The following is a 27,039-nucleotide window of genomic DNA, read 5'->3' as shown; positions in this document are numbered from 1 at the left end:
CGTGCACCGGCAACGGTGTCAGCTATCGACGCTTTGCAGCAGCTGTGCATGGACGCCGCCATAACTGACCTTCAGTTTTTGTTTCTTCTTATTCCGTTTATTTCACTTCATCATTACCATAGCAGGCCAGGTTATTGCCATATTAGATTCAACTGTGTCCTTTTCTAAAGCATCGGCCTTTGTAGGGGATCGTCAACTACCGTTTCAGTTGCTCGGCATCTCGGTAAGACTGGAGAAGGTCAGCAATGGCTGCTGTAATTTGGCGCGTGTGTAAAGCGTCTATACTCCGTTTCACTTTATGTTGTACCGCAGCGAAGGCTAGAAGCGCGAGCTCATAGCGTCGGCAGCTGCCTTTAATGCACGAGAGCTTGTGCCGCCGAGATGCGCCCTAGACTAAGGAGCTCGCGCTTGTAGCCTTTCCTGCGGTACATGATAAGGTGAAATAGCGTATAAAAGCAACCAGACTCCTACATGACTATACTGTCCGTGTTGCATGGCGATATAGAGTAGCGCCATATCAATTAATAAATCATGTTTTCTCCACTCCTCCAAACAAACTTCAATGCCTTCTAAAAAAAAAAAAAAAAATCCAATCTATTAAACACTGCGTTCTATGCATTAGAGGACTTGAAGATAAAGATCGCTGGCAGTTCTTGCATTGCATTCCACGCTTGCTTCAATGCAGTCTGTTTAGGCACCATGGCTGAAGCAAAACCCACAAAATTGTCGTGAATCATGACATTAAGTTGAATTTCAAGGTGTTATAAGAATATCGTATGTATTTATGTTTATGTGTGTACATTCCCATTCTTCAGTGGAACAAACACCGAAAGTTAATCATGCACGATGGCTGTAATGTTTTGTCCTACATCTTTTGCTTCACGAATCGTTCTTGAACTACCTACGATGGGGTTTGAATGCACTAAAAAGTTACTCATTAAGAATCCCATTAAAATATTCCCGTGGAATCGTAGGATTCCGTCGCTTTCTCACTGACAAACCAGCGTATCTACTGCGTGACAAAAAAAATCTAATATAGCGAATAACAGCAACAGTGGCATGTCGTTCATGTGTCGTTTTGGAGCGAGGAATAATGCAAGCTCGGAGCGCCGCTCTCATTCGCGGCCTAGAATATTTAGAGACGGCGGGTCACTCCTCGCTTGGATCAAGACTTTGCTCATTTGCGAGGCAATCCAGTTGCTGCGTTAGGAATTTAAAATGAGTTGGAGAGAAGGATGACCTGTTGGGGATTGAGGTCCTGTAGCTGCCGCAGCCACCCTGAAAGGCCTTCATTTATTTACGAATTCATCTATACAGCATGCTAAATTATTCGCAAGCAAGGATTAATGCTAAATCTAGAAAACGCGGAGACAATAAAGTTTATAAATTCAGGTGATCTTTTTCTCTTTTTTTTTTAAGTTTGATTTTAAACATATGTAATAGCAGATGACGTGACAAGGGCATAACGTCCGCGAACTCTGTCAACGCATAATGCATTAGTGAGATATCTTAAAATGTTAAGATAAGTATAATTTGGAAGTATTTAGTTATTATCTTTTTTTTTGTTTTGAAACTCAGACATTTTAAGACATATTGGCAGAAATACCACTAAAATCACCATTATTCTGAGGATAATTCAAATGGGTAACTCATTCAGTTGCTTAAACTGACTGAAATATCTGCGTTATAAATGAATACACTCACAGTTCGAGAAAAAAAAAATCACAAATGCCATTCACGTTTGGAAACGTGTGAGAACACTGCAAAACAAATGGTTAACTTTATAGACGAACTAAAGAATTCCTGGAGTCGGTAGAGTTTCAACGCCCCCAGTACGAGCATCGGTTCCTAGGCGCCATCTTTTTTCCCGGTCTGCACCGGAAGGCCTTCTGAAACCTGGCGTAGTTGGCCAGAGCACTGTTCACGCGCAACCTCGCAGGCAGGGCATGTCTGTACTTGAGCTGCACCTTCTCGATTCCTGGTCTCTCGCAATGGGCCATCGCGTAGGCATAGAAAAAAACCTTGTCGTTCTTCAGCATGTCGTCTTTTTGTCCCAGACCATCCGGATAGCGCCTGAGAACATTTTTTCTATAAATATTGTATACGTGCTCCACGATAGCGTTTTCTGCTATGAACTGGTTCAGGAAGTCCCGACCATTACCTTCCGAAGAAATGTCCCTCACCGCTCTTTCCAGTTGCTGCTTGAAGCAGGCGGATTTGTTCTTGAACGTCATCCGGTCGTAGCTGCTCCACCATGACTTGGGCTCACCGTTGTCAGACGACAACACCGAACCACGAGCGTCGATGGCCGCCATCATACCAAGCATCATTTTTGCCCCGATGATGGCCAGAAAGATTGGATGCAAAGTCTCTGACATAAGTACGGGCAAGGTGACAAGAGCGTGTGGCACGTAGATGGAATTGGTGTCACGGTTGTAGTCAACCGACGTCGAAAATACAGACGCCCTATTCACAAAATCGGAGTTGTTCGTTTGATTAAACTCTCGGCTGACAGCGTCTTTGACCAGGAGCTTGAAATCACGCAGGTTTAGAAACTCGGGTGTGTCTTGGGCGTACGAGGAAGGAGACGACGCCTTGGCTCCCAGGTAGACAAGCTTCATGGTTCGCAGCTTGCGTAATGCGCTGTTTACGGTCTCGCTACTAAACCATTTGCGTGCGGCGTGTAAAAGGGCCAGTTTGAGGTCTTCAAAAAGTGTGGCGATCTCGTACTCAAAAGGTATTCTCCAGACGCCCAAGTTTCCACCGAGCGCTTCGGTGCTCAAAATACGCATGCCGTGCTTGTACATGTTTTCTACCATGTGTAAGCAACCCTGAACCCTTGGTGGTACCTCGCTCACATGCCTATCGTAACTGAGTGGAATGAGTGTGGATATGTTGAGAAACGGCGAGTATTCCACAAGAGCCCTAAAGTAAAAGTAATCGGCAACATCTTCGGGTGTGCACAAGTGCTTGAGGATGTCCAACAGCTGGGAGACGTATTTTTTGTCAAGAATGCGCACGTTCAACCTGCTCTCAAAAGAAGCTGGAAACAACTGGGTTAACCAGCGTATCGTCGCGTTTCCCAGATGAGCCATGCGAGCGGGAGTCAAGGTCCACTCCGCTGTCCATGGAGATGTCCCGGACACGATGTTGCACAGCCTCCGCTCGATGTGCACGATCTTACTTGCGACCAGTGCCGGATCGTCCAAGTCGGTCAGTACGTCCTCTACGAGCCTCTGATAATCGCGTTCGGTACGTTCAGGGTGGCGCAAAAAGAACCTTTTCAGTAGAAGCTGGGGCGAATCGACGCAGGGGACGTACCCATTCGCACCGCTAGAAGGTGCCATGTACACGTTCGCGAGCGGATGCATCTTGACGCCCTCGAGATACTCGCTCTGAAGGCGCTGAAGTTGCGGCATCATTTCTTGCAACACAACCCGGAAGACGACTTCCGGCGGTTTGGTCGTCGACGGCTTCCGAAGTCTCACCAGCAGTTTGTCCCTCACAGCCTTTGAACCGTTCGAGGACCGGCAAGCGTCGTAAAGAAAAGCAGAGTTGCGAATCCAGCGTAACACACTTTGCCTACCCATGCGCAAGTTCAAGTTCAGAGAGCTCATGAGTTTTTCCAGGCTCTCCATCTCAAACGTTGGATTAAGATGGCGGGAGAACCACTTGGCGCTGCATACGTGATTGTAGAAATCGTCACATGGCTCCACGTTTGTGTCAATTTTTGTCTCCATGTGGTGCACGTACCAGAGGCACTCCGGCTCCTTGCAGCCCTTATCGGAGCCCTGGTGAGAGGATCGTTGGTGGTTTCCAAGCAAGTTTGCTTTCGCGGCAGGCCCGGTGGTTGAATTTTCGGCTTGGTCGCTCTCGTACTCCCAGACTCGTGTCGGAGACACTCTCAGGTAAGGAGGGTTGCCGGCTGCGTTCAGCCTCTCACTAATTTCCTGAGGGTACGGCTCAGCACTGTCACTCGAGCTGGGCCTCGGTTCCATGTGATGCGCGTCCCGGTGTAGGTATGAGTTGATGAGACCGCCGTTGATCATGGCGAGTGCGATTACAGCGACTCCCAAGACGCCCTGAATGATGGGGCGGACGTAACGGCAGCCTCGGTCCATGGACGCCGCCAGCTCCGGGTCACCTGGCCCGCCTGGCGCCGCCTTCGCCGCGTCGATGGGGACGCCGAATTGATGGAAAGGACCCGGAGGCCATGACAGTAAGTGCGCCTCCTTCTTCTTCTTCTTCTTTGGCCATTGATTCCTGCGTTCGGGACAATCTTCATAGAGAGAGAGAGAGAAAGAGAAGGCCCGGGGGGGGGGGGGGGGGTCGGTGCAGAGTGCAGTAGCAAATACTTTACTACACTCCGTTCGTTCTTAGACTGCAGTTTATACCACAGGGACGAGATCACGAGGTCGCTGCTTTGAAACGTTCTCCTGCAGACCGAGAACTCGAGCTAAAAATACCATAGAGTGTGGAAATACCACAGGCACGAGATCACGAAGGCGATGCTTTAAAACGTTCTCCTGCAGACCAAGCACTCGCGCTAGCGCAGCTTGAAGCTTTGGCTGCAGTCTCAGCATAAAGCTGCATTAAAGACGTCTCTGAGATCGTCTGTTCTTGGTTATAACTCATTCTACGGGATCTTAGCATCCCAGAAATTGAAGAAGTTTGTGCCACGCCCCTTTCTGAGCGGAAAAATCTGGGACACAGAATTCAGCGGAGGCTTCGGCGGCGGGACGACGGGCGCGCTTCAGCCAATCGCAAGCTGAGGCGCCGGCAGCGGAGGCGCCGGCGGCGCTTCCGCTGGATTCTGTGCTTCAGGTTTTTTCGCTCAGAGAGGGCCGTGGCACGAATTTTTAGCACAGTTTTAGTAAGGATAAAGACGTCGCACAAGCATATTTTTGGATTTCTAGGATGCTTGAAGCCGTTAAGATAAGTTATCGCCAAGAACAGACGATCTCAGAAACGTCTCTAGTGCACCTTTATTGGTGATATAGTAGCGACTCTAGCGAACTATACGCTCCGTGCGGGAACTATAGGGGGCGCTTTGAAAAACGCGCGTAGCGCCGCTAGCGGAGGAGCCGACGTTCGACCGTGAGGCGCGTTCAGCAGCCTGCGGAGCCTTCTCGCATGCGAAGCTGTGGCGGCGGAAGCGCGCACGGACAGAACTTTTGCTTTTTGATCCGATGCGTTGAGGGTGACGTTGCATGAGGGCTGGGAAGACCTGTTCTCCGCTTCATATATTGAGTTTGACTCGTAATAGGGGTCTTTTCTCTAGTTGCGGTCAAAAAGGGGGTTGGAGAAAATTTCCGAAAAGCAAGATTGCCGCCATTATAACTGCTCTCAGTGAAAAATTTGTTTGGCTCGTCGCTGTAAACAGAGGACTACTGGGAAGATGATATTTGGAGGCCAGTGAGATGTTCACAAAAGGAAAGTGTTGGGTCCTTACAGGTAGGAAGGGCCAGCGGACTGTACTTCCAATTGGAACAACTTTATGAAAGGTGGTTAAAGAGTCGAGAAAACAAAGTTGTCGGCCAACACACGGTTTGGCCGTCAAAGGCTTTTGCGGTCAGCTGTTGAATAATAACCTGGTTGTGCGAGTTGCCGATTTCCGGCATACAGGTACTTGAACATGACCGTAACTTGACACAACACTTATTATACCAAGAGAGGTAGCATAGGGAAATCAGGTGGAAATTTATTTTGGGCGGCGTAACTGAATGAGAACCGCTTCTGACCGTCAAAGGCTGTCAAGAGAATACCACTCAGGCACGTAGCCAGGGGGGGGGCATGGGGCCCTGCCTTCCCTTCCCCCCCCCCCCCCCCCCCCCGGGAATTTTCCAGGTTGCTGAGACCTCCTCTCCCTCCTTCCCCTCATACAGCATTTTGTCTAAAAGCTAGCTCAGTGCTGCGCCAAATACGTTGCTGCGCTGTGCCGCCATGATCTTCCCAAGGGTCGCACGTTCCACGTGCCTCGTGCGTCGACGCACTTTGCGCTACTTTTGAAACATGAAGGGGCTCTATTTAGGTGGAATCGGAGACGACACCGCTGCGGCCGCCGCGAACATCCACGTGCACATGCGCGTGGACTGATGCGGACCTCTACTCCGTCAGGGCTGGATTCTGCGCAGTAGGCGTTCTGTCAAATGCAAGTGAGCGGAGTGGAATGTATTCCCCCTAGTAAAGTATTTGCTAAAATTTTCATTCGCAGGGTGCAAAGATGTCGCCATGTCGTGGCAGTCTAAACAACTAACGACTCTTTTTTCCTTTTTTTTTTTGTTGCGCTGTGAAGGCTAGGGTAGTTTCCACGGTGTTCCAGCCCCTCACCGCTGCGAAGGCATGTGGCTTCGTCTCGCCATCACCCAATCCAACCTGCCAAGCAAAAAAAAAAAAAATAAGGCTTTGTTCCTTTCTTTTTTTCTTCACTATATGCATGGGTTTCTGCTGACGTTCGATCAAAATCCAAATGGAGACAGAGTTTTTGTTGCCATCGAAGGGGCGTTCTGGAAGAACTGCTACGGAACCCTTATTTATTTTCGCTTACTTTGAAAAAATTCGCGACGCAGCGACATAAACTGCTGACGACGAATACGTTCTCATTCTTGATACGTATCTCAATTGTTGTTGTTGTTGTTTTTCTTCCACCGCTTTTATGCTCGAGAGAAAACAGATTTCGGGTCGGTAACCGGACATGCCTCGGTCCTATTACGATGTTGACGTCGAGTTTGAATTGACTCAACAATGACCGTTTATATCCTAGATGTTTCTTTGTTGCCCCTGAAACGCTTCTCTAACAGCAACAATGAAAAATACTTACGGCGAAAAGACGGCACAGGCATCGCAAATCGATTCTGACGAAAATCTACTGGGAATCAATATACGACAAACCAGAAAAATGTAGACGAGTCAAGCTAGCGTGATGCAGCGACAAGATCGGTGACGAAAGACGGCGAGCGAGCGAGTCAATGTTACTCATGCTGAAACCCGAAACGAGTGGTGGCCCTCTTGTGTGTTGTGTGACGATATCTTGTCAAATTTAATCAGCAAAGAGGGGCACCGTGACCGTGACCATCTAAAGTTAGTAAGAACCAAGTCATATAAGGACCGACGAGAAGCAGCTTAATTAGTTCAGTTTATGAAGTGCTTTATTTATAGAAGGGGCAGTGTCCGTAATCCTTGAAGCTGAAGTCAGTAACAGCGCACGAATCGCAGGGCGCGTATTTAGTATATACACGTTCCTTAGTTCATGACGCGTCCTTTGACATTCTCATCGGTTAAAGCCGTACTCTCATTGGCTGCTGAACGAGAATAAGTGGCTCAGATTTCTCCACATCCTCCCTGCGTTGCTTAACTCTTTGTCAAAAAATTTGAAATCATTATTTTAAAAGAAAGATTATTGGGGTGGCTTTTTTTAAACTCCTGGACATTATCTCTAATTTTAGCCGGGCCGCGGGCGTCTGCGTATGAAAGGTTTTTCGTAAAACTCTGTCTAATGACCAGACTTCTAAAAAAAATTTAGTAAAGAAACAAAGAACGGTCTGGGAAGTTTGCCTAGTACTTTTTAAGGATTTTCACTCTAAATAGAGCAGGACGATCGAAGAGCAAAGGGACGGGTTAAGAGACGGGAGTTCTGGTTTTAATGAAGGTTGAAACAGTCCTTGCTTTAGGCGCTATTTAGAGACGGTAAAAAAAGTGACAGGCTTATCTCACCCTGACCTAGCCCAATATTATTCTCACATTTGAGTTTGTACCTCATAAAAGCATACTTGTACACCTGCTCTAGAAAAAAAAAAAAATACTTCGAGCAGATTAGTTTTTTTTTTATCTTCTAGTCAAATATTTTTAACCCTTAACAAAGTATGTAATTTTTTTTTTAATTTTCATAAAATACAATAAAAAACTTCTAACCCACTCAGGCGGCCTGATTTAGTGCATTTCAACAAAGTGCACTTCGCCTTTCGTGTCATTTCTGTAGTGTGTCACACGGCTTCTTTTTGAGGAACACACCTTTCTTCAAGTGAGTTTGACGAACTCACTTCACTCGATCGAGTGCGTGGCCTTGATAGTAGTTTTTCAACAGTAAAGCATAACACAAAAACCAAGAACGTGGCGTAAATTTTATGCTAAAAAGAATTGGAATTTCGTAAAAGGACAGAAAGAAGTGTCATTGCAAAAAAAAAAAATAATAATGGGGCGGACTTAGCCTTATAGTTTAGGCCAACATTTCTAGAGGGGGTCAGTTTGGAAACTCGTTTACTGGCGTGACACTATTTCGTAGAGCGCGCGAGAGGTGGCGCTGTAGTCGCCCTAAGATCGATTCTCGGGGCTGTCTCGTGCTTGCTGTTGTTCCTCGTGTTTTCGCTCGTGTCATCGTGTGCTCGTCATAGGCTCGCAAGTGTTCTTTTCCCCTCGAGCTTTGAGCCGTTGGCCAATCAATGAACAAGCTTGCATGCCGACATGCTCCGCTACCTGCTGTCGCGCGAATGCGCCTGACAACTGTCGAAACGTAAAAAGAAACGCCACTTCTTTATTGCTCTGAAGGATGCTGTGCACCTAAAAATATATAAAAAAAAAAAACTCGATCCCTCAAAAAAAAAAAAAAAATCACGTTTACATAAAAAAGTAAAAAAATAAAAATTATGTGCGCTTCACATTTTAGCTTGATGATATTTATCGTCATTATTCACACGTCATCGACGGGCAGACGGTTCTGATGGCCATAGTCGAATAGTAATTAAAAAAGGTGCTGTGCCACGTATCTTTCCGAATGTCTATTTTTTTTAAATCATATTTTTTAAATCATATCTTTAAAATCATATTTCGCTTTTTTTTTTTTTTTGAATCAGCCACGAAGAACAGCAAAGGAAAGCCCCCACCGATCGAGGCGTTGCTGAGGTTGCAGTGTATTGCCAACCCCTGATGCGGCAATTACATACGAACCCGAAGCAGACGACGATGACAGCAAACGAACAGACGAGCGCACCAACGTCTCCAATATCAGTTCCAGTATTTCAGGAACAGTCGCCAGTGAAAAAATTATAGCCTCAAAGGACACCCGAGGACCATATGATTTTCTACAAGCTTGTGGAGAAGCAATGCGCTGTTTCTGTCACATTCAAAACGGACCTCCCTCTGATTGTCAGCATAGGAGTAAAGTTGGTGCCAGAGGCAAGCTGTAGCAGTCAAAGTACTACTCAGCCACGACTATCAACCCTCAAAGAATTGAGAGTTCTCTTGGGCTATGTTAACTCGCTCAAAGTGTCTGTCACAACCACAACAACAGCCGTCTCGAATCGGCCGTTTCTAAAAAAGGGGATTTACAGCTCGATATCAGTTGATCATTCAAAAACCGGTGCACGCTAGCGGAGGACTCGCAGGGGTTCTGGTTTGAGACGCTCAAGTCTGTACTGCCCAAAACAAGTCCTAACAAGTCCCCTTTCCCAGTGCCTCCTGGGCAACGCAGGAGGCCGATATATATAGTATAGTCCACCTCACTTTGAATGTGACCGTAGCAGAAGCTACAAGAGCGAGCTCCGGTCTTTCGGTGTTCCTGACAAGCAGACGCGCTCGTGCAGTGCAAGCAGCTGTTCAGGGCCACATGCTCGCGCTTGTAGCATCGGCGTCACCTAGGTGGGAACAGTGAGTGATTCGCCACCATTCTAATGTTTACAAATCCACAGCCGAGCGTGGGATGTCCGCAGTCCATATGTTAGTCGCTTCGGAAGGCGAGCAAAGCAAGCTAGCTTCCTTTGTCTCTGCATGATCGGAGTTCGAGCGCAATCGAAAGCAAACGGCAAGCTCAAGCTGCCGGCGTTCGGCGTCCAAACGCGTCCGGAGATTCAGCAGAGACAAAGGCAGCTGGCTTTGTGTCTACTTACTAACCATTCCAACCAGAGCTCGATGGTCCGATGTCCCCGCTCGCTCTCATATCCTCCTCTTCCTTAATTTCCATCTGTATACCGACGGCACGTGTCAAGATGTCCGCAATTATTAATGAACGACTCTAGCCCGTTGCAACTTAAGAAGGTAGGCCGAGGGTAAGACGGGCCGGGGAGGGGGAAGCAGACGAAACGCTAAAGGGAGAAGGAGGTTTCCCCCTTCCTGCCCCTTTCCTGCCCGTCTTACCCTCGCCCTACCTTCTTGAATTGCAACAAGGACTAAAAAACTAAAACTTCGCCATAAAAAAAAAAAAGATTAGTTACACATAAACAAAACAAATACGCAAACCTAAAAAAAAAAAAACGAATGAATTAGGTCGTTTCAGGGTTAACTTTAATTAGTGAAACGAGGCCTTATAAGGCCCTCAATAACCGAAGAACTGGCCGTCACTGCTCGCTTCGGGCGCTCCACTGCCTCGACTCACACTATCGTCCCCGATCAATTCTATCATCCGATCGATCACTAGAAAACGGCCGCCCTCTCCCTGGCCAAGTCAAGTAGACAATGGCAGTGCGACCGGCCTCGCCTCCAGCCGACAAGGCCCCGCACACCGGGCAGCGCGACCGCGGCGATACACTGCACTATTAATAAGAGCGCCGTTTCCTTTCCCTGCCATAAACCGCGTCCGAGGGAGGCCTGCGATGTGTCCGCTCAAGGTTGCCTCCTTGGGCCCTTTCTCTATTTCTGCGAACGTGGCTGTGCTCCGTTCACCGCTAAGCCGACAGTGCGGTGGAAGCGACGTGCTCGTAGGACCAGCCATGTACAGGGGGATGCCGTAAAGACCAGCACTTTGGGCCTGCCTCGCGAAATTCGAATTCCAAACGTACATACCTGAAACTGGGCGCGTGAACGTCGAGTCGCGAACAGTTTTATGTCTAACTTTTTGCAGAACTCAACTCTGAAATAATAAAATAAAAAATAAAACACGGCGGGCGTGTACTTTTATGTCCTATACTAGCCTGTTTGTCGTCTGCCCATTGGATTGCGAGCTCTGTCTCGGGTGACTTTCTGAAGGCAAAAACGCCGAAAACACATAGCAGAGGTTGTCGACATGCGGAACAATCGCGTCCATGAATGCTTTAACCCTTAATATGAACGACGACAACCTGTGAGCAAGCTCACGAACCAGTGTGCGGACCACAAACATACGTTATAGGACACGAAACATGCACGGTCGCCGTTTTTGCACTATTTTTTAATATTTTACCACCTCCGAGTTGAGCTCTAAAAAAATATATATATATATATATATATAACGTTTTTGCTAAACGGCGTTCCCGTGCTCAGTTTCAGGTATGCACGATTAGAATTGGAATTTCACGAGGAGGGCGAAACGTGCCGATCCTAACGACCTCACCCCGTGCATCTATCCCTGCCCACGTGATCCCGTTCCTGGCCATACCTACGCGAAGAGAGCCGCGGGTCGGGCGATGAAAGGGAGATAGATGATTGGTCGGGCGAGCGCAAACTACCATCTGCACTGTCAGCTCGTGGGACGAACGGAGCATGGCGGTTCACGAATGCCCTTATCGCTAATGTTCCCGTCTGGACCCTTTCGGGACCTCCGTCGGCGGGGGATATATGAAGTGCGCCGAGATATGACGGCCTTTTGGAACCGAAGGACCCTTCTTCGGTGATACAGACCCGAACACTCGGAAAATAATGAGCGGCATTGTAGTGAAAGGAGACGCGCTTGTCGAGAGTGTGCCAAATCCCAGACGAGAAGATAGAGGGCAACAAAATAGGCATCATCCAGCGTTTCTTTTTCGAACGCCCGCGGTGTCCAGCACGCGCGCGTGGACTTCCACCGTGCTTTGGCTGCGCGTGCACGCTGGAGGCTCGCGAGACGTCGAAGCGTAACTGAAGGTACGATCCTCGCGCTGGAGGCGAGACAAGCGCAAACGAAAACTGCTATACTGCGCACGACACTGCTAAGCCGAAACAATAATCGCGCTGTGGCTCTGAAAGCGGCTTAGTACACGCTACACAAAAAAGTAATTGATTACAATTACAGTTACCCTGAGTTAAGGGCGAAACACATGTACAACGAAACCGTCCGATCCGACGTGCGGACTGAAGGAATGGCCTTCGGGGGCGAGGGTGTTCGTAGCACCGGAGAGCGTTGAAAACCCTCGCCTCCGACCATTGTATTGCCTGATCGGACGTCGGATCGGACGGTTTCGTCGTACACATGTTTCGCGCTTTAAAAAGTACTAATTTAGATTACTCGATAACCAGACAGAAAAGTAAATCGACCGTTATTTGAAGAAATAAGCGTATACGTTTTCCGATTACTTTAGATTCCTAACGTGACAGATTTTATTTCTACGAGTTTGAAAATGTGCCTTTCGTACTGCTCGTTATTGAATTAGAATCACGAAATTAACTGCAGCAAGTCATCGTGCACCCACATAACTAATAAAAAGAACGTATCAACTTTTCAGTATCAAATTTGGCGTATAGAACTGACCAAAGTAGAAACCTCTTAGTATATAGGAGTAACAATTAGTCAAAATGTGAAATGGCAATCTCACATTCTAAATATCTGTGCAACAGCGTACCGCAAATTATGCGTGTTGAGACGGAAACGTAAGGATATCAATACTGAAGTAAGACTCACAGTGTACAAAACTCTGAAACGGCCATTGCTCGAGTGTGCCCCCGTTGTCTAAGACCCCGTTACTAAGACCGATATTAACAAATTTGCGAGAGTGCAAAAACAGGCTGCACGCCTTTTAAAAACTGACTAGACATCGACTTTCTCATTTACAAAAAGTGTTAAACGAGTGCGGGCTTGAGACATTGGGGGTTAGAAGAAAAGAAGCGCGCCTAAATGTTTTTGTTGGGGATTTTTCACGCTTAGCTAAAAATAGATCCTGATGTTTACCTATAAAATTAAGCACAGGGTCATGTTTAGGAACAATTTTCTTGGTGACTAATAGGGGATTCCCCGCAACATGATATATGTCATTTTGTTCCAAATTGTCTGCTCTTTCCATTGAACTAGACTTAATAAAACCAGTTTAACATTGTTTTAGATCAAATCTTTTCCTATTGCACTGAATTGCAACATAAGAACTCTTAGGTTCGAGTTATTAATTCTTGTTCAGTACTTGTCAGCTCCAATATAGGTGCCAGGAAAAAAAATCAACCCTCTATCATCTAAGGTTAAAAAAATAATAGTACCTATGTAAAAAAAAAAAAAAAAAAAAAAAAAGACATTGTTTTGAGATAATCGAGTTTAGAGTAAAAAGACAGGTGAATAACAATTTTTTTATTGGCACCAACATCATCATAGGTTTCTATTCAATAGCCGCCAGCTTGGTAGTCACTGTCACAGCCATTCTTCCACTTTTCGGCCTGTCTCCTTGCTTGCCGGGCCTCTTTTGTGAGCTGTCGTGCTGCTCGGTCCGCAATGTAGATTCCAGTGCGGTCAACTTCTCTCATCCACTTGTTGGTGTTGCGCCCAGGATTCAGGACACAGGACTTCAAAACGGTGGCTCGTGCGGTGCTACTATCATTGAATGAAATAACAGCATCAAATTTTGCCATCCTTAGAGTCTGTAGCCCAATCACGACTTTTTTTGGCGCGCGTTCCCAAACATGGTTAAAGGACTCATTCGCGTTTTGGGTTCGCTCGTATAGGCATTTCTTCAAGAGCTCAGCCTGCGAAAGTTGCCCATACACGGGTTTGATTGGCTCCAGAACATGTGCAGGCAAATTCTCATTGTGGACGAACGGCTGCTGCCCTCTGACAGACTTCTGTTGAAGGCATACCAGGTATCGGGGCCCTTATGGGCAAAGTCCATGGCATGGGTCGTTGTTTGTGGACGGTAAATGGGAGTAGGTTACCCAGAGAGCCTTTCGCATGTCTTTTAGGTTTCCTACATTCCTTCTGATGGCCAACTCAAAGTATGTCTGCAGTTTGTCTATCACTACATCACTCAGTCGTCCTCGGCCAGAAAGGCCCTTTTCATCGGACAGCTTTCCTACTTTCTTTTCTTTTTTTAGCCTTCGTAATCTCGTGCCCATTCTTTTCTGGACATGCCCTGTGCACTCCAGCTTCGAGATTTCGACAGAATCACCGTACGGCTTTTTTGCTTTTACAGCCAAAAAGGCCTTACTGTCACCGTCCCTAAGCCAAGATACTTGACGTATCATGGAGCTCCTCACTCCTGCAGAAAATGTGCAGTGCTCCTGTGACTTCCATTCTACCACTGGTGCCTTGGTATGTGCCTTGGTAGGTGTCTTGGCACACCTTTTTGTGCCGAGGGTCACTGGATACATTCTTGCTGCCATATTTTGCACAGCGCTTTGACATCGTTTCCACATCCAATACTTTACCGTAGTCTACACTAGTCACAGAAACTATACCATTGTTAGAAGTGTGGCCACGCTTTTGCCAGCCTCTATCAAGGGCAACTGCGATGTCCTTTTCTCCCTCATTCAGCCGCACAGCCTCTTCAGCAGTCCGCTTCATCGACTCCATGGCAGCAGCCTCAGTGTGACTTAGGAGCTCTTTCTTGTACTTCGCAAATATTGTTGGCAGTTTAGGAAGGTTTAGCGTGGCGCAAAGTACACTTCTTGCAGCCGCTCCTTTACCAATACACATCAAGGCGTGAAGCAGCCTAAGGTTGGCATCATAGAAGCCAGAACTCGTTTTCTTTGAGGTCTGAAACCGTTGTAAGGCGCTGCGTGCTTCACAGTTCAAACTGTAAGTACTGGCAAGACCTATTCGCTGCGACAATATTTCGACGAGCTGAAGGATTCCACCGCACAGTCTGCACACACAGCTCTGTGCAGTTACGCCACAGAAAACATTCATGTCAATTAGGACATACTCACTGTCACGCTGTGGCACATTCTCTTCTTGGAAGGACACAGAAAAACTGGAAAGCTTTGACGATGAAGAGCTGGCAGGTTCTGCTTTTGGAGTCTCAATGCGTCGCCGGAATCCATTTGCTTTTGCGAGAGGAGTGTACCGGTTTCCACGGAATTGACGCTTGTTGAACAGTTTCTTTGCCCTGGGGACCCCAACTTATCAACATCGAACGCACACGGGCAGAAAGTATAATAACAACTCCTAGAAACGAGCAGCGCTCGTACACAAACGCTTAAAATCACACAAAAGCATCAGAATTGTCCTGGCTAAAAAAAAAAAAAAGCTGTGGAATAGTTGTTAGACAATTTCTTAGATGTAACTTATTTCAAACAAGGTTTTAGATCTTGCGTTGAAATTGTTTGTAGGAAAAATTAACGATAAACAAGGAGCGGATCCGAAAAGGGGGCGTGGTCACCCGCGACTTGCTTTTGGGAAGACTGTTTTTTAGTCACAAATAGGACTTTCTAAAAGAAGCGTGACAATGTAAAATGTGCAGAAAAAAATAAACTTCTCAAATTGCAAAAAAAAAAAAAATACAATATCATTTTTTTAAAGTTTTCTTCTAACCTGTGCCTTTAACCTGTTCCCAACAGGTAGGCTCGTTGAAATCATTCTAAAGCATTACAATCAAAATGCTTTCGAGTTTATGCGTTTGAATACTTTTTTTTTATTAGAACGATAAATGTCCGGAAAGACAAATTGCTAGCTTTATTAACTGTGCGCATATGAATATGCGCTTCGACTTTTTTTATTTAGATCTAAACACACAAAGCTTCCGTGTTCTTTGCTCTGACCCATGTAAATGTACAGGATTGCATTCCTTTATAGTTGTAATGTTTTGTGTGGTTGTGTTTTTAATTTATTTCTGAAATTATTTTTTTTTTACATTCTTGATTTGTGAAACACCGAGGATGCCTTCAAAAAGATCTTATTCTTCTTCCCTTTGAATGTGTATCTTCAGTCTTCAATCTGCGACGCATCAGACTTCAAGTAGGTACTAACATTTATGTTAACGGAGATGCAACTATTATGTATTCTATATCTACTGTATCTCCCTGTGATGGCCTATCGGCCGACAATATCTAAAAATAAATAAATGAAATAAATAAACTTGTTTCGATGATTTGGTCTTGGCGAGACACTTGTAAAAACAAAGGGCGTCGTTAGGAAGGGAAGGGAGAAGAATAACGGTTCCAACTAATTTTATTACATACTTCCACAAGTAGTGAGATTACTCTTATGATTACTTCCTAATTAAAGTTATCCAATGATTACAAAATTACCCATAAAAGCAATCGATTACGAGTAATTTGATTGCTCGTAATGGCGTACAGTGTAGAAATCTGCTTTAAAGACAGGGTTTATCTTGTTTACATTGCGCTGCGTACCAGAGCGCAGATTGATTGTCTTCTTTTATGTCTGAACATAGTTTCCGCGTCGCCGCCGTGCACCGAGTTCTCTCCGTAGAGCGCAGTAATTAGTAAGCGTTTTACGAAAATAAAAAAAAAAATATATATGGACTGCATTTTTTAGAAGGCTGGAAAAGATGTAAAGAAACAGTGCGGCGTTGTACACGTTCCTCCAAAACAAAAACGAAAGCTCTTTCCTCGTTTCTCACTTAGTCTTGGAACGAGTTCTCGTCACAACTACCGGTAATTCGGGAAAAAAACGCGTTCTTGTAACATTTTTAAGATTGATGGGCGACGTTACCTGAACGTCACAATGGCGTAATTACTTAAATATTTTGCTGAATAATCCGTACATGAGTATAAAGCGAGCCAGTGAAAATACCACATCGAACCATAAGTGTCGAGTCGCCACAATCACATTTGTTCCAGCTCTAATTATTGAACTGTCTTTCGAACGTATACTTCCCCATCGCTTGAAGTGGGAGGTTAAAATAGTCGCTAATGAAAATCCTAAATGCTTACGAAACTTGGATAAAACGGCAGTTAATTAAGAAGAAATGGACCGCCGTTCCTATTGCCGTTTTCTCAAAAACTCGGGGAGTTCCTACAAGCAAAAAAAAAAAAAAAAAAAAAAATGGCGTTTTTTGCGTTATTTATTTATTGTAAGACACGAGGAAAGCAATTAAAAGTAGGGAATGTAAAAAAAAAAAAAAAGAACACGCTAAAACTTTGTGTAGCAAACTGCAAAAATTGTTGTGTGTATGTTTATACAGCCGGACGTTAGTCTGCCTCAGTGGGCGTCTGGTGTCTCAGTTGTAGATTAGAAATTTAGCCAGTGCGGTACAACCGCTAGCCTGGGGTCTTTAACGTGCACCACGCAGTAGTGATACACAACCGCACGCCGGGACGATGCTCATCCTGATCGAGACGGGCAGGGGCGGGGATTGAACCCAGGATCCCTGGGTTCTGCAGCTCGAGCTTTCGCTCCACGTGCTCCGAGTTAGTGTGCGCTAGACCACCGCCCCTGGAAAACTGCCGGGCAATGGACCTTTTCTAAGAATCGTTTTGCGCACGCGCGAGCGCCCGATGCCAAGCGGCGGAAGTCGGCACGAAAAATCGAGGAAATTCGGAAGGAGGCTCTGGATCAGCGAGTAGAACACGTAATTGCAGCATATATATATAATTGTGTTACACAAAAAAAGAAAGTGGACGGAAAGAGAAACACGACGTTTGGGTGGACGTCACGGATGCCCTTTTTTAAAGTCGCGTTGGGCAGTGGGCACGCACCGCAGCTCAGAGAGCGGAGAAACTGGTAGCATAGCTCCCATTATCGGTTGGTAGCGCAGTAGGTCACATCCTCGAGTTTTTGTTCGTGCAGCCACCGCCTGCATGGTTCCGTCGGTATGTAGAAAAAGGTCCATTGTGTGACACGTTAAGCGTTCAGGTATTGCTCAGAAGGCTACCGAGCCGGCCGCCCACACTCATAGCGCTCTTCATCAGGACATTTAACACGTGGCGTATAAACTTGATAGCACACCCTGGAACGAAGATACCGGCGCGCTATAATCGGGTCTTAAAAAGCCTGACGGTTTTCCAGAACCTCCCAAGTTCACCAGGGTATCAGCCAATTAGCGTTCATTCCGTGACTCTTTCACCAGCCAATAGCGTCGAGCTTCGAGGTCAATTTTTTTTTTATCTTCACTAATCTAGGAACGACCCCCAACCCCCTCTTGATGACAAGTAAACGTTCTGAATTTGAACGTTTACGTTCAAATTCGGAAACTAACTCCTTCGTATTATTTCTGCCATTCTTTTACATAACTAAACCTATAGGCGTCCTCCGTTGCCCAGAAGGCGCTACGAAAAATTACTTGTTAGGACTTGTTTTGGGTAGAACAAACTTGAGCGACTCAAACTGCCACACATAGACGAGTGCCTGCTCTGGCGCGGAACACGATAACGAGAAAAATAGAAGAAAAAAAAAAACGAAAAATGTTAACGCCGTCGAAGCACAGGCCAAAGCTAGGATGATAAGAGCGTGAGCCAAGAAACGCCGCATCACGCGTCCCAAAGAAACATAAAGGGGAAGAAAAAACGAAAACGTCGCGAAACCAGATGTTCTAACGTCACCCCTTAGAGATACGAGACGCGTACCCTAGCGGTGGTGGCATGAATCAGGAACTTTCGATTGTCTTGCGGCGTCGAATGTAGCCGATTTCGGACGTCCAAAGGTATTTTTCCGTTCTTCTGCACTACACAGAAGGAAAAAAATCACGGCAAAGGCGCCACAGTAGTGGGAGTCCAAACCAGGTGAACTTGTACTACCCAAAACGAGGGCGCCACAGTTTGTTCAAAGCTTCAGCGCAGGAGGCCCATACCAGGCAGAGGAGACGCTTCTCCCATCGTCTCCACGTTTCAATATAAATATGGGTCTTCCTTCGTCAAGTCACGCAGCTGGTCCAAGTTTCTTTACGAACAGACACCATGCGTCTGCTGTGTGGAAGCTTAGTAATTCGTTCGCGTAAAGAACAGCGACTCCCGAGACGCCGGCAGGCTTCTTAGACACCGTTTCACTTTTTAAGTCCAAACACAGCCGACACTTCGACTCGACAGAGACAATCAGGCGGCGCCAAAAGTGCATCGTCATGGCGCCCATTGCTTTTTTGTGTTTGCTTTTAACGACTGAACCAATTACGCACATTGAATGCGCCGCCATCGGGTGTGTGTGTCTGTTATTGTCTTTGTGTGATCGGTTTAACCGGAAATAGTAAACCCACAAAGATAAAGGGTGCCATGACGATGCTCTTTTTTCGCTCTGCTCGACTGGCTCCACCGATCGAAAATGTGATTTGCCCGGCAGTTTAGAATAACAGTGAACATATTAGGCTGGATGTCTCGACCCAGACGACTTTTTTCCAGAGAAATCGGCGGTGCTTCGTCATTCCCTAACCTTTTTTTTTTTTTTTTTTTTTCTAAACGCAGTGCTTGGTTTCTTACGGTCTTCGAGGTAAAATTAGATCGGGCGTCACTCGTCCATTCAAAATCTTGCGGTATATCCCCGGTATTTTTCGGTAGCAGCGGTAAACAACATAAAAAAAGGTCGATTGAGTTATACGAGAAATTTGGAAACCGGTGAGTTATAAGCCATCGTTAAAACGCCATCTGTGGCGTCTAGGCTGTAGATGGTCAATTGGGCCCGCGGTCATTAGCGTTCATCACGCGCTGGTCATGGCGTGACCGCACGGCGGCAAATCATGTCCATTAATATTAAAACGGGCAGGGACCGTTATTCCACGTCATTTATCTCTAAGCGTATACGGGGGTGTAGAATAATTGGTATATATAGGGCTTTCTAGTGTACCACGAATATTTGAGCTTTCAGCATGCAACCGATTATTTGGTGTGAGGGAATGTCATTGCATGTATACTATTCAATGTGCCCTATATAAAATAAATACGCTTTTTGATGTTTTTTTTTTTATTTTACAATTACATTGGCTGTTTTTTTGGGACACTAGCACTGGCCACACGTACGTTTTCCCACTAACTCAAAGAGGTGGCAGTGAGAAAAAACTTGCCACGGTCCTTTCCTTTTGCTATCTCTTTTGTGAAACGGTTTATGCTGCTGCAGGACGGGCGACAAAATTTATTGGAGCGTCTATAGGATGTACAGGGCATACGCCCAAAAAGGTTACAGTGTTTTTACCGACAAAAAAAAAGTAACTACACATCACCGGAACGCTGTCTCTGCCCAGATGTAGAGCTAAGGGTCCGGACACAGATGCCGAAGTCTCAGAGCTGTCAGTTATTTGATTCAAAAGTTATAAGCGGTTCTTGAATAGTTTCAGCGGCAAAAAGGCGGTCAACAAAGTCCACGAATACATGAAGATGAATGGCATCAGCTACAGGAAACGAGCCCCATTTTCCCATAGAAAGATTCGAAAACAATCACTCGTAATTTTTGAAATAAGATAACGACAAGCCCTGAAATGTTGCGCTCTTGTCCGGACCGCTACCAGTATATTTGGGCAAAGACTAAGCGTGCGGCTAGGCGTAGTGGATTTTTGCGGTGACAAACAATTTCGAACGGTTTTTTTGTTTTTTTTTTGTGACACAATGTGTTTTTTTAACGATCCGTAGATCACGTCAGTTCACCTTTAAAAAAATATAAAATACCAGCGAGAACCTCCGATATTTTATATTTTGGATAATTTGGATGCTTAAAGAAGAAGAGAAAATGTCGGCGAAAAATTAATTGAACCTGGTCCTGCTTTCTCTGAATGTCGACGGGACTGCAACTTCGTCGTTGTGGTTCTTTCTCCTGTTGTAGCGTTGTTTCCTTTCCGTGGTGCGGTTATCGTCTATGCTATCGGGAGTATTTACTCTAATCCAGTTGCTATCTTATCTCAAATAAAACTGGTCTGTACCTAGAGCCCTCAAACGTGATACGGCATGTGCGGCTAAACTTCTCGCAATAACGCGTCGTTCTACGCTGCAGACCTGGCAACACGCCCCGATTCCTTTATCGAACCCACCGCACCGCACTACATGGGTAGGAAAGCAGACTGGCTTGGGATCCAAAAACAGTGTGAATTCCACCTAGAAATAAGAAAAAAAAATATTACCAGAAAAGAAATAAAAGCAGAGAAAGGTTTTTTTCTTGCTGTGATTGTTGTCTTCATATTCATTTTCTTTTTCTGGAGTTTCCTATACGTTCTTTCAAAGACCGATTTACAGTGACCAATAGATCGATAAGGGCGCTTCTTTCTAGTTCTATGACTTTTTTTTTTTTTTGCTTAAGGCAGACAGAGTTTCGATCCCGATCAGATATTTCCAGAGAGGCACGTGCGTTTTTCCCAAATTCAATTACGGTCCCGAATAAATGTTACCTGCCTCGTTCAATAAGTTACAGCTGCTGTGAGTATAATGTAGCGCTCTCCCCCCCCCCCCCCCCCCCCCCCTTTCTTCCCGGCCAAAGCAGAAGGGCACAGATCATAGAACTTACTAAAACCGGGGTTCACACCGCGTATACAGAGCTTGCATGTGACGTCATTCGCGGCCATGCAAGTATTTTATGCGCCGCGCGAGCGTTCGGTTCGCCGAGTTAGTTTCACGCCGCAAAAGTTGTAGTTCGAAGAAGCCAGTAAGTAGAAATAACCTTCAGTACCCAGCAATGGCGAGGCTTGCAAGCTATATGTATACATCATACAGAAGTCAGTTTGCATACAGATTGGAACGCGAGTCACCGCGAGAGTTCGTGCTTCGAATGCCGCATGGCCATGAGAATTCAATGAGGAAACTTGGCAGGCGGCATTCGAACCACAGATATTGGGAGGACTTTTGTTTGCAGATGGTCGTTTTTGTGAGGTATGAGCAGTGTGACACTCACTTAAGGCGTTTCAATGAACGAGTTCTTTTTAAACGAGATTGCCGAACGTATTTTATTGGCGAAGAAGACATGACCTAAAACGGCGTGCATGCTCAAGCGAGATTCCGCGCTTGTGCAATAAAAGTAGTGCCCAGAGTAACATGCTTGCGTTTGTAGCTTTTTGGCGGCCAGAATAACGCAAGAACGCTTGAATGATCTTCATTTGTGTCGCAGTGATTGTAACAGCAGCATGACTATTAAAAGGCGAACCCTTACAGCTTTTAACACCGATTGTGTTTTATAAGCCAGATTCTATGAAAAGACCGTCACGAAGGACTGCTACGTCATACTGTCATCATGACATCACTGTGACATTGCGACTTCACACGACGCCTGGAAGGCGTCTTGATGACGTCATGACGTCATCATGAAGCCTTGGGACGTCGTCATGACGTCCCAATGACATCATTATAACGCCATTATGACATAGACGACATCATGTTTACGTCATCATGTCGTCCTGTCGTTACGACACAATCATGACGTCAGGTAGTAATCATGACATCATCATGACGACACACCATGACGTTGCCATGTCGTGATCATGACAGCGTCACGTGACATCATAAGTAACAGTCATGCCACGATACTCTGTGATGTCACGTAAAGTCGTGACGTCATGTGACATCATGACGGCGCGTGACGTCACAGTCATGTTACCTCATAACGTCAGATGGACATAGTCTGTGACCAGCTCATTCACAACGCATTTTGTGCTCTTGGGTCATTTTTTTACACTATAGTCGTTTTCACCTTAATAAAGAAGGAAGTTTTGCGCATTGTTCATACTCTGCGCGAAGTAGTTCCTACAAGATTTGGTTGTCGGAGGAAGAAGCGATGCTTTTAGCGTTTGAAACGTGTACGTCATGACGACATAACATAGACCTAATCTAAAATTCACCTACATATACCCTAATTATCCAGTTAAACGGGGGAAATTAGTAATGCTCCGCGAGGAGCCGGACTTTTTTTACTACGGTTCTTGAGGCGGAAACGAGTGCCTGTTGATATAGACGCTTTACACACGCGCCAAATTACAGCCGCCATTGCTGACCTTCTCTCGTCTTACCGAGATGCCGAGCAACTGAAACGGTCGTTGACAATTCTCTACAAAGGCCGATGTTTTAGAAAATGACACAGTTGAATCTAATATGGCAATAGCCTGGCCTGCTATGGTGATGATGAAGTGAAATAAACGAAATAAGAGGAAGCAAAAACTGAAGGTCAGTTATGGCGGCCTCCATGCACAGCTGCTGCAAAGCGTCTATAAAATACACTGGTGTGGTGGAGTAAACCGCGCCGGATTAAGAAGTTTCAGATGTATGCGTTCATCTATCAATCCATCTATCCATCCATGCAACCTTTATGTGAGTCTCGCTGCTACGCGTGCTCCTCAAACGCTGACGTTTTCCTTTTACGGCAGGTTGCGGGCTTGTAGTTCCGATTCCCTCAGACCCTGTTCCCGGATGAATATGACACAGCAATACTTCGCTCTCTGCAAAAGGGTTTATTCGCACGCTTATTGCCTAAGGGGTTTCGGGATGGGGGACCGGTGATCAGCGAGGCCGGGAGAAAGTCCGCTGCCGCTGCAGCCGCTCCATGTTCCATCGGTAGTCATCCATACCGCGTCGGGGGGCAGTCGTCATCCAGGGTCGCTGTCTGGTCCATTCGTCGAGTCCGCCACTCGACATCGCTCCTGCACTCCCCGCGTCAGCGCCCGTGTCCCGTCGAATCCCGCGCCAGCGTCCGATCCTCTCCAGTCACCGCTGCACGCTTCCCATGCTGTCCGCCGTTCGAGAGCCGCCGTCCGAGAGAGACTCCTCTTTGTCCTGGGAAGCCAGTCGCGTGATGTCAGTTGGCTTAGGGGGTGTCCAAACAGGACACTACAAAACGCGCGACTCTGACAAATCGTGAAAATTGAAGCGGGCTTGAAGCGGGCGCGTCCGCTTCAATTTTCACGATTTGTCGGAGTCGTGCGTTTTGTAGAGTCCTGTTTGGACAACCTTTGAGGGGAGCGGTGTAGCCGAATGTTCCGGTACGCGAGGCATCGTCGCTTCCGCGAGGCATGACGCATTATGCTTCGGCCGGGATTTGGGGCCCGAAGGGTCGGCGCGGGGGAGGGCAGCCCGACCTCCGCAAGGTTTAAGAGGGAAAGGACGAGAGCGACGATAATGTTTGGTTTTGTAAGATAAAATTTAACGGTGGGTCAGAAGTTTCACCCCCGTGCGAGCTCCAGACGCCCGGCAAAAGAACGATAGATGGCAAAGGCGCGTGCTGATAGGGGGGCTCCCGGCACATTCTTAACTTGTTCTCATCATAGTAAATCTGGCAAAACACGTGTCTCGTTGCCGCTTCCAAAAGTTTAAAAAAAAAAAAAAAAACTAATTGAAAGATATTTTTGTACACTTTGAGTTGAGAGAAAATTTTATCGTATTCAGCCTCCTGAAATATCTCGGCGCACGGCCAAACAGCTGAAGTCGAACGCTTCTACATTTTGTCTCTTTATGCAACTTTAACGACAGTTTTCGGTTGGTTCTTGAAATCGCGGTCGGAAGCACCGTGGTCCCGCTTTGAACTATTTCCACGATGCAAAATATTCAATAACTCCATTTTTGCTCTTCTCTACATACTGCCGTTTATCTGCGTTTATTTTGTGATAAAAACGAAAGAACAAAAATTAAAATATGGCGCTAGCCTCATTTTCAAAGAAAGAGAGAGGGAGAAAATTTATGGCAGCCATTCTAACTCTTCGACATAAAAGAATGTGCGCATAGTTACGTCAAGGTATTAAGATTCCCGACATTCATTCACGAGAAATGTGGAGGAGATTCCAACTCCTCTTTGCAGCATACCACGGTGCACGGGACTTCAAATCCAGGCGCCTTAACCTATTACATTTCCCAAGGCACCCTAAATGCGAAGCTTTTGTATCTCCTTCGTAAAGTCATTATGCCACGTGACTCACACTGTCACATGACGTCACGGCGTCCCATTATGTCACACGACACCGTAACGTTTAGTCGAGGCAGCATACCAGACGCACATACAAGCGCTAAGAGCTTGCCATATCAATGTCACATATTTAAAGCAAACACTTACATTAATAAGCGACATAGTGCGTGCCTGTATTTTTTCTTTCTGTCTATCCCCCGAGTGCAACTGCGCTTGCCACGGCGTTCACTTACCGGCCTGACGTTTTGTAAGCCGACATCTTAACCCGATTACAGACCCCGGCTCACCGTCGCGCGGTGTACGTCGGTGCGCTGCGCCTGTGTCCTCGTTCCGAGCTTGTTCCGTTTCTACTATCGAAGGCTTAAAGGGGCCCTGCAAGGACTTTTTACTGTTTTTTAATTTGCACCGAACCTGAGCGCACTGAACGTAGTAACTTAGTGAAACTTTTCTTTTCGCGAAATTCGCTTTATTTTAAAAGTTATAGGCAATTTAGAATTACAAAAACAAGCAAAAAATAACCTCCTTCATGACGTCGTAGGTCCTGGCTTGAGTGGCCGTGAATTAGAGGAGGAATAGTGAGCTCATCGAGCGCTCACGGCCGCCGCACTCCGTGTCAACGGCGCCAGAGGGCGCCACTAAAGCATATTCTGGATAGGCTGTATGCAGCGGGCTGCCAAAGCGGCTTTCATTGCGTTTGCTGCGCGATAAAACACTAATTCGGCATGACACTTCATTGGCCATAAACGATAGCAAACACGGGGTAAAGATCAGTTCAGAATGGGAGCCCACTTCGCGCTGCCATACCGCGAAACGGCCAAACCGCAAAACAAAGCCTCTCGCGGAAGGCCTTCGGAACGCTCGGAGCCGGTCGGATCCTCCTGTCCATACGACTGCGGCGCCACCGCGTACATCCGGGATTTCTCCGTGTCGGCGCCTTATCCCACTACTCTTTTCTAGTATGCGCCGCCTTTTCCACCGCTTGGCGGCGGGTATGTTGACGGGTCATTTCTTGTTTCCGTACTTTATAAACTGCATTTCTTTCTTTTTTTCATCTATAATAGTGAACAAAAACTACTTATATAAATAATTGAAACGGTTCGCACCACTTCTATTTTGTATCTCGACCAAAAAGAAGTTTTTGTGGCTCTGACCAGTAGTAAGCCCAGGACCAAAGACGTCACATTTTGCGCGCTTTCGGTACCGTGGGTCGCCCTCGTCGGTGGGGGAGGTTTCCGTGTCGTCCGGTTAAAATATGGCGCACTGATATTTAGCTACTCTTTCCGTGCCCGCTGGCTTGCCCGAACCCCAAGAGACGTGGAAACCGCATAAAAGGTAGACGCTTAAATATGATTGCAGGGCCCCTTTAACATAGAGCGGGTGTGTATGGCTGCACCCCAAATCGATGTGGGTAAGCGGTACGAACGTGACTCCGCGTTTGAAATTTTCCAGTTACAAAATTCGTCCCAAAGAAAGAATCATATTTTTTTTTTATTTTATTTTTCAAGGTATATATATTTATATTTACTTTTTCATTTTATTTTCTGCTCGAGAACCGATCGACTAGGGAATGAACCCGATCGAACGAGTGCATCAAACTGGCGATAGAGAGGGAGATCCCCTTTACGGTGCCTTGCGCAAGATTACGTCCTGGCGAGCTGCTATTTGTGGTAGTGGTGCTCTACTCGAAGCGCTGCAACCCGGTGCTTGCAGTTTGGATATGGGTCTTTTTCCTCTTTTTTTTCTTCTTTTTCTTTGCCCCGCAAGCCCCAGGGCATATATACGACACAAAACTAAAATTCGACGCACGAAGTGACCTTGGAACAATGGCGGGTCGGTAAAAGGAGCGAACTACTGCAGCTCGGAATTGCCGTATTTTACGGATTATAAGTCGCACCTTTGTATAAGTCCAACAGTTTTATAAACGACTGTCTTAAAGGGGGGGGGGGATTTATTTAGGAGTCCAATTTTTGTGCAAGCAGCGCTTGTACAATGCGTGTACGGTCGGCGCAGAAAAACTGCATTAAAAAACCTGCATATGCGTATTTTGGCCGGAATATGTGCCGAGAAACTGAGGGAGAAGAGGAGACCAGAGCTCGCACCGCGTCAGATCGCAGAGCTCTGATTGGAAGGATTAGTGGGTAGACCTAAGGCTATGGCTGTCTTTGTCTCCACTGCACTCGTCGAACGCGTTACAACGCGGAACGCCGGCGTCCGGCGTTTGTCTCTCGGATTCGAGCGCATTCCACGTGTGTATTGGAGACTATTGCAGGGTAATTGATCGATCAACCTACCGATTAATCCATTAATGCTTTAATCGCGATTAATTGTTTAAACCGGTTAATCGGTAAGATTTTGAGTAACGAAAATATAGCAAAAGTTCAACGCTTTCACTACGCAAACGTGGACGAGTGCACCTGTACGAAGGG

At 46.3% G+C, this 27,039-nt stretch overlaps 1 protein-coding gene across 1 annotated transcript; it reads right to left on the bottom strand.

The window, feature by feature from the left end:
* Window positions 1-1,820: 1,820 nt before the first annotated feature.
* Window positions 1,821-24,872, bottom strand: LOC121047095 (neprilysin-2-like). The gene is made up of 2 exons (XM_040502079.1): window positions 24,847-24,872; window positions 1,821-4,263 (listed from the first exon to the last, which is right to left on the bottom strand). Exons 1-2 carry the CDS (start codon window positions 24,870-24,872, stop codon window positions 1,821-1,823), a joined length of 2,469 nt encoding a protein of 822 aa, XP_040358013.1.
* Window positions 24,873-27,039: the final 2,167 nt, after the last annotated feature.

This window comes from Ixodes scapularis, unplaced genomic scaffold (genome assembly GCF_016920785.2).
Source record: "Ixodes scapularis isolate PalLabHiFi unplaced genomic scaffold, ASM1692078v2 PGA_scaffold1__304_contigs__length_218370807, whole genome shotgun sequence".
NCBI lineage: Eukaryota > Metazoa > Arthropoda > Arachnida > Ixodida > Ixodidae > Ixodes > Ixodes scapularis.
The sequence above is the reverse complement of the archived record's forward strand: the minus strand, read 5'-3'. Positions and strand labels throughout refer to the sequence as shown.